General features: G+C 39.1%; 1 protein-coding gene across 4 annotated transcripts; it reads left to right on the top strand.

The window, feature by feature from the left end:
* Positions 1-2943: 2943 nt before the first annotated feature.
* Positions 2944-8578, top strand: LOC110696475. 4 transcript variants are annotated; one of them, XM_021873764.1, is made up of 3 exons: positions 2944-3145; positions 4382-4870; positions 7341-8578. In XM_021873764.1, exons 2-3 carry the CDS (start codon positions 4434-4436, stop codon positions 8161-8163), a joined length of 1260 nt encoding a protein of 419 aa, XP_021729456.1. In that variant the 5' UTR covers positions 2944-3145; positions 4382-4433; the 3' UTR covers positions 8164-8578. The 4 variants fall into 4 exon arrangements, with proteins under 4 accessions (XP_021729456.1, XP_021729459.1, XP_021729458.1 ...); XM_021873767.1 differs by having other exon boundaries at positions 4357-4870; XM_021873766.1 differs by having other exon boundaries at positions 4321-4870.
* Positions 8579-9899: the final 1321 nt, after the last annotated feature.

Below are 9899 nucleotides of genomic sequence, written 5' to 3'. Positions count from 1 at the left end.
CCGTTTCTTGTGCTGCAAGGACATAATGGTCATAAATCATTTGCACAAGTGTTAGTCTAGAACCGCACTGGATAGACCTATGAGAGTACTTTAAGAGATTCAAAATTGACATAAGTACATTTCTCATTATAGCTATCGGAACCTGTTTCCTCAACCATGAGTATTGTAAAGTTTTCTTGTTTGAGTACTAGTCTCTTTGATGTTACTAGTCTCTTTGATGTTGGCTAACATCTGCCGTAACTAGGGATCATAACGGGAACACTCGGGAGATTAGGTCCTCTTAGTAAGAGAAACTTACAGTACAAGACTGGGAATGTCCCCCTATTAACAATAGGGAACATGTCTTTGTTGTTTACAAGGCCGCTCGAAGAGCGAGACTGTGAAAATGCATGGCCGTGCTCAGATGGATTTTAGAAATCATCTGCTTATTGACAGTCGAACTCGGAGATCGAGAAACACTTCTGAACGTAATAAGGATGACGATGAATCTTACCTTATAGTTCACAAAGAGACATTAAGCGACATAGGAAATTGGCTATACACTGTATGCACACTTGTCCGGAAGGACAAGTGGGAGATTGAAAGGAATGGTGTCCTTCCAACAAGTGTATTATTCTGATAGAGGGTTCAAAATTATTACAGAGCTAATTCTTCAGTAAGGTCAAGTGATCGGAATGCCTAGGTGGAGCCCGCTTCCGATCAGTAATATTAAGGTATAATTAATATTACAACTTAATCTTAACTGAACCCTTCGGGTCGAACCCAATCGAACAACCGATCCGAGACGATGAATTAATTCGAAGGATTCAATGAGTCGTCGGAGTTTTACGAACACAGACGTCGGATATCGAGCCTAGGGCGTCGAGACCGAGCGTCGCAAAATCACAAGCAACAAGTACGAGCATAGCCGTAGCATCACATTGGCCTAGCCATGTGAGTGCTAGGCTAGGCTAGTTCATCGCAAGCCTAGGCGCACCATGTGTGTGCTAGGGGCGTCATGCGTGCTGACAACACCATCGTAGCAGCGTGCTTGCGTGTGTGCGTGCCATCGCATGGCACATCACCACCGCAGCATGTGTGCTTGCTATGCCTAGGTGCTATCGCAAGCTCTCGCACAGCCTACGCATAGCACATCACTATCGCATGGCTAGGCCAGTGCGTATGTGCGCATGCGTGTAGGCCATCGCAGAGAGTAGCGTGCAACATGCTAGCAGCCTCGCACAGCAGCACCATGCCAGGCATTGCCCAGTGCATGTGCGTGTGCGTTGGCTAGGCAGCAGCAGCACTAGCAGCGCCAAGCGCCCAGCAGCCCAGCAGCACGCAACACGCATGTGCTGGGCGTACTAGGCTAGTGCATGCTGGCACTGCTTGCTGGCTGCCCAGCCTTGGTACTAGGCGCCAGCTGGCAGCCTTGGCAGCCAAGGCAGGCTGCCAGCCTAACTGCCTTGCTAGGTGGCGCATTGAGGTGTGGGGACCAAAAGCCTCAAGGCTTCCCTTGGGGAGCAAGGCAATGGTCCCCCTAAGGGACATGGTCCTCACCTAACTTTCTTTATCCTTTTGCCACTTGTTGCATGGTGATTGCTTTTGATTAATTATTTAATTTAGAATTAAATAAATTATCACAATTGCACATGATCCCACATTGATCATGAAATGGGATTCAAGTTCCCATTCTCCATAAATACCCACTTGGTTAGGATTTTGAGAATACACACTTGAGTGGAACTATATAGGCATCTCCATTGTTGAGAATACCTTAAGTTCGTAAAACTCTAAAGTTTATATTTTGTTCGGGTCCCGACTAACCTTCGGGACTTAGGACGATCGGGTCGGGTTCGAGGGTACGAACCATCGGAGGCCTTGCATTTGCAAGGTTCAAGTAAGAGCTCTTTTAGCGAGCGAAGCACGCGTCTAGGGTATAATTCTCTATTCCTCTTTCTCTTATTTATGTATTAAATATATTTGCATGCTTTAATTGCTTTAGTTATCGGGGCGGGTCTTGGTGGGTTTCCTTCCGCGTAGTGAGGGTCACTACGAAACCCTACTGACACTAAGTCCAAACTTAGTGCAGATGCAAGACCACCTTTTCGGGATCCTACTTTGTATCACAGTTTAGCAGGTGCTTTTCAGTATCTCACTTTCACCAGGCTAGATATTGCCTATGCGGTACAACAGGTGTGCCTTTTTATGCATGTTCCCCGGGAATCTCATTATAATGTTTTGAAACGCATTCTTCGTTATATTCAGGGTGCCATTGATCATGGCTTACATTTATATCCGTTTGGTTCTCATCGTTTGATTACTTACACAGCCGCTGACTGGGGAGGTTGTCCAGGTACCCGTCGTTCCACATCGGGTTATTGCTGCTTTCTTGGGGACAATCTCGTTTCTTGGTCATCTAAGCGTCAACATACTTTATCTAAATTGAGTGCAGAAGCGAAATATCGAGACGTCGCAAATGTTGTCTCTGAGGCATGTTGGCTTCAGAATCTTTTACTTGAGTTACATTGTCCTCTTCGACAGGCTACTATTGTTTATTGTGATAATGTCAGTGTTATCTACCTTTTTGGCAACCCGGTACAACACCAACGCACCAAGCATGTGGAGATGGATATTCATTTTGTTCGAGAAAAGGTTGCTTTGGGACAAGTTCGGGTTCTAAATGTCCCTTCTATGTATCAGTTTGCGGACATTTTCACAAAAGGCCTACCACGAGACTTATTTTTGGATTTTAGATCCAGTCTTAGCGTACGACCTCCTCCCGCTATGACTGCGCGGGTGGGATAGATATTATAGTTATGATAATATTTGTCGCAAATTAGGATAATATTTATATATATTTTGTATATTGATCAATGATACAAACTCCAATTTGAGAAGTTTTCCCAAAACCTAACATTTACTTTTCTTAAAGAAAATTATGAATTTCATATTCAATGGAAATTGTAACTATGGTGAATTGCTAAATTTTGGAGTCTTTGTTCGTCAATAGGCTATACGGTGTACGGAGTATTATTTTTTTTACACCTTTGGAGTTTTTCACTTTTTCGCCGCACCCCTTTCTCTCCACCATTGAAGCATACTCCCAATTCTCCATTGAAGCGGCTTCCGAAGCTTTCTCTCCTCCATTGAACCAGCTTCTTAGGTATAATGTTTTTTTTTTTTATCATCGAATATCAATTTCACAATCTAGGGTTTAATTTCACACTACCTTTGATTTAATTGTCAGTATAGTCAATTTAGGGTTCTTCATATGGATACAATTATTGAACTATTGGTTATTTTTTCTGAAGTTATGAAAGGTTAAATTATGTTTTGTGCAATTTTCGTTGATATTTTTGTAAGCCAGAAGAAATTTATTTGAATTTTCGAGCCTGATTTGCTAATTGAGTCAGAATTGGTTGCTTATGTGTTGTTTTATCGAGCTTAATCTAGCACACACCCGAGCTAAAACTTTTTGAGGCTGTGGACCTCGAGCCGAGCTTAGGATTAAAGGCTCGTCGTGCTTTGAGCTCGAGCCGAGCTTACCTAAATCATACGAGTACCGAGTTCAAGATAAACCTGTCGATTGGGCCCTTAGGTCTGGCCGATGCCCCGGATTGTTTCGACATACACATTGTGTTATGACTTACTTCAAGGGATCCAAGCAATTTTTATTATTGTGGCTATTAGAACCGATTATCACAAGCAAAAATTGGCTGTTATAAGTCTTCTTAATGTACATTCAAAAGATTAAATTTTTTTACTTGTGGATAGTTAAAGATCTAATGCTTAGAATTATGTATTGGCAAGAATGAAAAGTAGAAATGTTCCAAACTTCCAACTAAATAAAAACAGAGGATGTAACATAAAAATAGACTTATATGGAACTCAAAATATAGTTCATGAACCAAAAGTTTCCATATTGGATTGAGAATAGAGGGGAATGATGATATATTAACTCGCATCAAAGATTAACCAGGAATTACTGAAGGAAAGGCTGTGGGGTGGATGAATTTGGTTGGTTTCCAATTCAAAATTAACCCTTCCTTCTTTTTCTCTCCCCTCCTTTTCATTTACTCTGTTTAGGCCATCACTGCAATTATATTTCTGCAGTTGTTTGCTAATCAAGCACACTGCTAATCTATTACTGTCAATTGGATGGAAGAATTTCTTTATTGCTATGGCCTATTACTATAATTGAATTTTTGGTAGTGAAGTGGCATGTATTTGTAAAGTTAGTCTTTTTAGTCGATTCTAGATGCAGGGTTTCATTGAGTGTTTAAGCTATGCCCTTGCCCATCAATTAAACTTTATTTGGTTAGAAATGTAATTCTAGAGTCTTATTTGGTTGCTCTTCGGTTCTCTGCTGCTGAGATTGGTGCTGCTAAATTTATTCCAGAAATTCAGAGAATCTGCCACTGCTGCCAGGATTGGTGGGTATAAAATAATAAATGTATGGAAGAGCAGGTCTTGACAGATTTAAGAAGGCGCAGGCCTTGGAGCCCTTTGCTGTCACTCCCAAAACATCATCGTTGCCACCTCCTAAATCTATAACACAATCTTATCCTCAGCATCCTACTCAACATGGACAGGTGCAGTCACAGAAACCGGCTCTGGATGCAGCTGTTTCTGTACCCTCCATGACAACTCCCAATGTTACCCAGGTTGGTGGGGGACAATCTAATTGGCAGCCTCCGGATTGGGCTATTGAACCTCGTCCTGGTGTATATTATCTTGAGGTTGTGAAAGACGGAGAAGTCCTTGATCGGATTAATCTTGACAAAAGGAGGCACATCTTTGGCAGGCAGTTACATACATGTGATTTTGTACTTGATCATCAATCTGTTTCACGTCAACATGCGGCTGTTGTTCCACATAAAAATGGAAGGTTTGATTTCTTTCACCTTTTTTTTTTAGTTTATTTTTTATTTCTTTCACCTTGTTTCGTGTGTACTTCTTTGGCCTGGGCTGTCTCTTCAAAGTTCAAACAACTACATATTTTTGTCTAAGTTGATAATTACCATGTCTACAAGATTTCGTACTATATCTGAGTAGTATTTATCAATTACTTAAGTGATACAAAGTGTCTATGACTAACTGGAACAAAATCCTCTGGGGCCAACTAGTAAATTTCCTACAAGAAACAGTAATAGCGAATTTCCTACAAGGTTAATAGTAGTAGTAGTAGCAGCAGCAGCAGCAGCTGCAGCCACCTCCCCATTTCACAATATATGAAATAATGGCTACCCATTCCTCTCTTAACTAATAGTGTTCCTAGCATGTACGTGTTGCTTATTTAATGGCTACCCATTCCCCTCTTAAGTCTTAACCAAAAGTGTTCCTAGTATGTACATCTTTTGTGAGTTCAGATCTAGTAATGAGTGAAAACGTAAATGAAATGTCACAGTCGAAATGTTCCAGTTTTATATTCAAATTGTTTAGCACATTATGAACAAAAAGAATATCATTCAATAGCAACACTTACTATGGGTCATTTTTCTTCATGAAAATCAAACATAGGCCCTATATGCTGTACAATTAGTTAAAATTGATTTTAAGCATTTATTTCATTATTTGACTGGTTTATCAGTATTTACTGATTTGGTTGTTAGTTTGGTAGAGCAGAGAGAGAGAGAGAGATGACAAATTGTTTAGGGAACTGGAATAACTCAATGACGTTAAAGTGACTAAAACTTATAAAAACAAATAAACCTGAAAGTGAGTAATACTTGGGGAACTGGAAGTAGTATTTTTTAGGCAATTGTTTAAAGAAATTTTAAGAAGTTAAATAGTTGATGGGTAGTGGAGTGAACGAAAATCTAGAACGCATTTCTTTCTTCATTTTATTTGGGGTTGTGATTAAGTAGGACTTGTAAATTAAAGGATAGATGTATTGAAGCCCGTAGCTTATTTTAATAAAGTTAAATAGTTGATGGTAGTGGAGTGAATGAAAATCAAGAATGCATTTCTTTCTTCATTCTATTTGGTGCTGTGATTGAGTAGGACCTGTAAATTAAAAGGATAGATGTATTGAAGCCCGTAGCTTGCCAACAAAAGGTTAAGTATACTCCCTTACACATTTGAAAATTAATCACTCATGCTCAACTTCAATCATAATAATCAAGCTAGTTTGTTCTCAAAACAACATTTAAGCCTATATTTATGCCTAGTATTGTCTAGTTTCCTAATCAAACGTGAAAAAGAAACTAAATAACCTTTGTAAAATAAAAAAGGCAATACTTACACATTATTTGGATTGAGAGAATTGGAGGGAAAGGAAGAGAAGAGAAAAGAAGGGATTCATGCTCCCTTCTTTGGATAACTTTTGATAGGAGGGAAGGGAAGGGAAGGAAAATGGAAGGATTCATTTTCCCTCCCTCCTTAATAAACCAAATCCTACCAATGTTGGAAAGATTTGGAGGGAAAATGTAACCTTACCTTCTCCCTCCCCTTCCATTCCTCCCCCTTCCTTCTTCTTCCCTCCCTTTCCTTTCTCTTCCAATTTGCTATCCAAACAAACCGTTAAAGAATAATTTGATGAATGAAGCTTAGAATCTATTCAAAGATCCTAATTGAAGGCCCAGCACACCTAAGATGAAACCCACAATAATGAAATCTCACTTGTAAACCCCTACTTAAACGGTTTGTCTTGATAGCAAAGTGAAAGGGAAATAGAAGAGAGGGAAGAAGAAGGAAGGGGAGGGAGAAGGTAAGGTTACATTTTCCCTCCAAATCTTTCCAACGGAAGGATTTAGTTTATGAGAGAGGGAGGGAAAATGAATCCTTCCATTTCCTTTCCCTTTGCTCCTACCAAATGGTATCCAAACAAGGGAGGATGGATCCCTTCTTTTCTCTAATCATCCTTTCCCTCCAATTATCTCAATCCAACAAAGTGTTAAAAGTACAGAAGAGAGTTTATAAACAAGGCTGTAAGGAAAGTCATAAAATAGGGTCCCGAACAACTTTAGTAGTTTGTCATTTTAATTAAGTATATAATAAGCTTTCAGTATATTTCGAAATAGCTTATTTGTTCCAATAAATTCTTACTTAATACCTGAAACAATTTCAGTATGTCAGAGAGCTATTAGTTTTCCAATGAGCACTTTATGAAACACCCATGGTCGGCTTCTTCAAGATAGTTTGGAGTTCTTGGACACCCTCATTTGTCATACTAATCTGTAACATGTTAAAGTCATGCTGGAGTTTTAATTTTGCTTTAATATGTGATTAAATGTGCAAGACCCACTCCTCACTCAGTGAGTCAGTAGAGATTAAACTATTAAGAGAATTATGTTAACAAAAGATAGACCTGTTGAAGTTATTTGATAAACGTTGTGATCACCCTGGCTTTGTTGCAGCGTATATGTTATGGATTTGGGATCTGCGCATGGTACATTTGTTGCGAGTGAGAGATTAACAAAAGATACACCTGTTGAACTTGAAGTGGGGCAGTCTCTGCGATTTGCTGCATCAACTAGAACTTATATCTTGAGAAAGAATGAAGCAGCTCTTTTCCCTCCACCTCCTATACCCACAGAAATTGATTTGCCGCCACCCCCTGACCCTTCTGATGAGGAAGCTCTTGTTACTTATAACACACTATTAAATCGTTATGGTATAAGCAAATTGGACCTTGTTAGATCCACAAACTTGTTTGTTGTATCCAGTGGTAATGATGACAGCCAACCACCAACTAGGGCAGCTAAGAGAATGAAGAAATCTAGAGTTGCCTTCAGAGACCAAGTCGGGGGTGAGCTGGTTGAAGTTGTTGGAGTTTCTGATGGTGCCGATGTAGAAACAGAACCTGGTCCTCTCGGTCTTAAAGAGGGAAGTCTTGTTGGTCAATATGAGTCACTAGTCCAAATCACGGTGATTCCAAAAGGGAAAGGCCAGACGTCTGTCAAGGAAGATAATGTCTCTCCAAAAGGCGTTACTGACAAATTACAGGAAGTCTTGAACAAGGTTAAAAAATCTAACTCATCAAAAAGTGGCATCTATGATGACCTATATGGAGATTCTTTTTCTGGAAAGGTGGGTTCGTCATGGGCAATCTCCTCTGGTAACCCTGTTGGTAGAGAACCATCTCCCTCAAACAATGGCGGGATGAAGGATGTTTTGTCCAACACTACATCAGGAAGCAATAATATTCTTGATGATGACGATGACTTGTTTGGTGACTGATTGAGGCAAGTGATCAGGTGGAAAATATCCTGACTGCCTCTCTTAAAAGGAAAAATGCTCTTTGATTGGTTAGCCACTGTCAATGAAATCAATTGACTGAGATGCATAATTTTTTGCTCAAGACAGGGAGGCATCTTTAGAGAGGTGATTTTGTTGTATTTTAATATTAGTTTTCTGTTTTGGTGCAATTTCACCATCTGTGTGAGGCCTAGTATTTGATCTTCAGATTCTAGCTGTATAGATGCAATGCTTTGTACGGAATAGTCGGATTGTGCTTAAACTCACAGTCCCTTGAGCTTGTATGGTGCGTCATGTGTCATGTGTGTCATATTTCTGAGCCTCACATCACAGCTTTTGCATTTTTGCATCTTGATTGTTACATCTTAAATAGTACAGCTTATTATTTGATTTTTCATATTTTGTGTATGTTGTTTAGGATCCCTCTCAAACAAATTATATCTCTGTTTCTTGCTTCTGGTGACTTACCTGCACTTTTTGATGCCCTTAAGTGCTTGATTGCATATATTTTGAATTTCATTTGTCTATGGTGTGAAATTCAAACCTCTTAAGGATCATATTACTTTGTTGGGCCTAAGAAATGAAGATCCCTTTTGATGTGTTGCTGTTACCTGCTCCTTGGTTGCTCGAACACATTCGGAACTTGATCTGAGTGGATCATGTTATTGTGTTAAGACTTGGCTTAAATCAGTGCACAATTCCTCGGTTGCTCAAACTTGGATCCGAACGTACACATAAATTAGTTGTTCATTTAAAATTTTAAATTCGTGTCTAAAATAATTACTTTGTGTAAATGAAATCGTTCATGTTGCTAAAGGAAAGCAATTCAGTATGGGATACTTTGGCACTTTAATTGATTACCGCTGCAACTAAGTTAGACTTTGTTCTTTTGAGCTTCTGGCAGAGCAGAGCAAAGTAAATGTTAGCAGAGCAAAACAGCTAGTTTATATTCAGCAGAGCAACATAGCTAATTTATACTTAGCAGAGCATATTTCAGCAGAGTAGCGCAAACCACAGCCGCTCAAAAGAACATGGCCTTATTGAGAGAGAGAAAGGTGGAGTGTTAGCAAAAAATTGGATAAGCACTAATGATATTTATTGATTAATAAATTTAATGTGAAACTAACGGAAAATTTTGAGAAGCAGAGAGTGAGGGATAGCTCAAATGGTTAGAGCTTACTTCTCGATTTCAGGAGATTTTGGAATCGATTTTCATACCCCTGCCCTTGCGTCTCTCTAAACACCAAAAATAAAAAAAAATTTTTTTTTTGAAAAGCAGCAAATAATTGAAGGTAAAACCAAAAAAATTTGAGAAACAACAAATAATTGAAGGTAAAACAATTTTTTTTGTGTGTGTGTGTTAAGAGAGCCACAACGGCGGGGGTGAGAATCGATCCCAGGATTTCTTGGAATCGAGAAGGAAGATCTTACCACTTGAGCTATTCCTCACTCTCAAGTAAAAAAAAAAATAATATATAACAAATGTGAAAATAGTAGGAAAAATTCATAGGAATAATCCCACCTTTGAGAAATTATTTAATAATCCGACCTTTACCCCCATTTTTTTTTATTGGTCCCAACAGGTCATGTAACCTGCTAACACATGTGGCGGCCTGTGATCGGTAAAAAAAAAAATTAAAAAAAATTAAATTTATTTAAAGAAAAAATTTAAAGAAACCAAAATTAAATTAACCACCCAGCAGCACCACGAGCACCAT

This window comes from Chenopodium quinoa, unplaced genomic scaffold (genome assembly GCF_001683475.1).
Source record: "Chenopodium quinoa cultivar QQ74 unplaced genomic scaffold, ASM168347v1, whole genome shotgun sequence".
NCBI classification, from domain to species: Eukaryota; Viridiplantae; Streptophyta; class Magnoliopsida; order Caryophyllales; family Amaranthaceae; genus Chenopodium; species Chenopodium quinoa.
Note: the sequence above shows the minus strand (reverse complement) of the source record. Positions and strands in the feature narration are given on the sequence as shown.

What these genes read in the sequence shown, in the direction of transcription:
- LOC110696475 (XM_021873764.1), top strand. Translation starts at nt 4,434, where the DNA reads ATGTATGGAAGAGCAGGTCTTGACAGATTTAAGAAGGCGCAGGCCTTG. An exon ending in GTTCCACATAAAAATGGAAG is followed by an intron (nt 4,871 to 7,340) that starts GTTTGATTTCTT and finishes GCTTTGTTGCAG; the next exon opens with CGTATATGTTATGGATTTGG.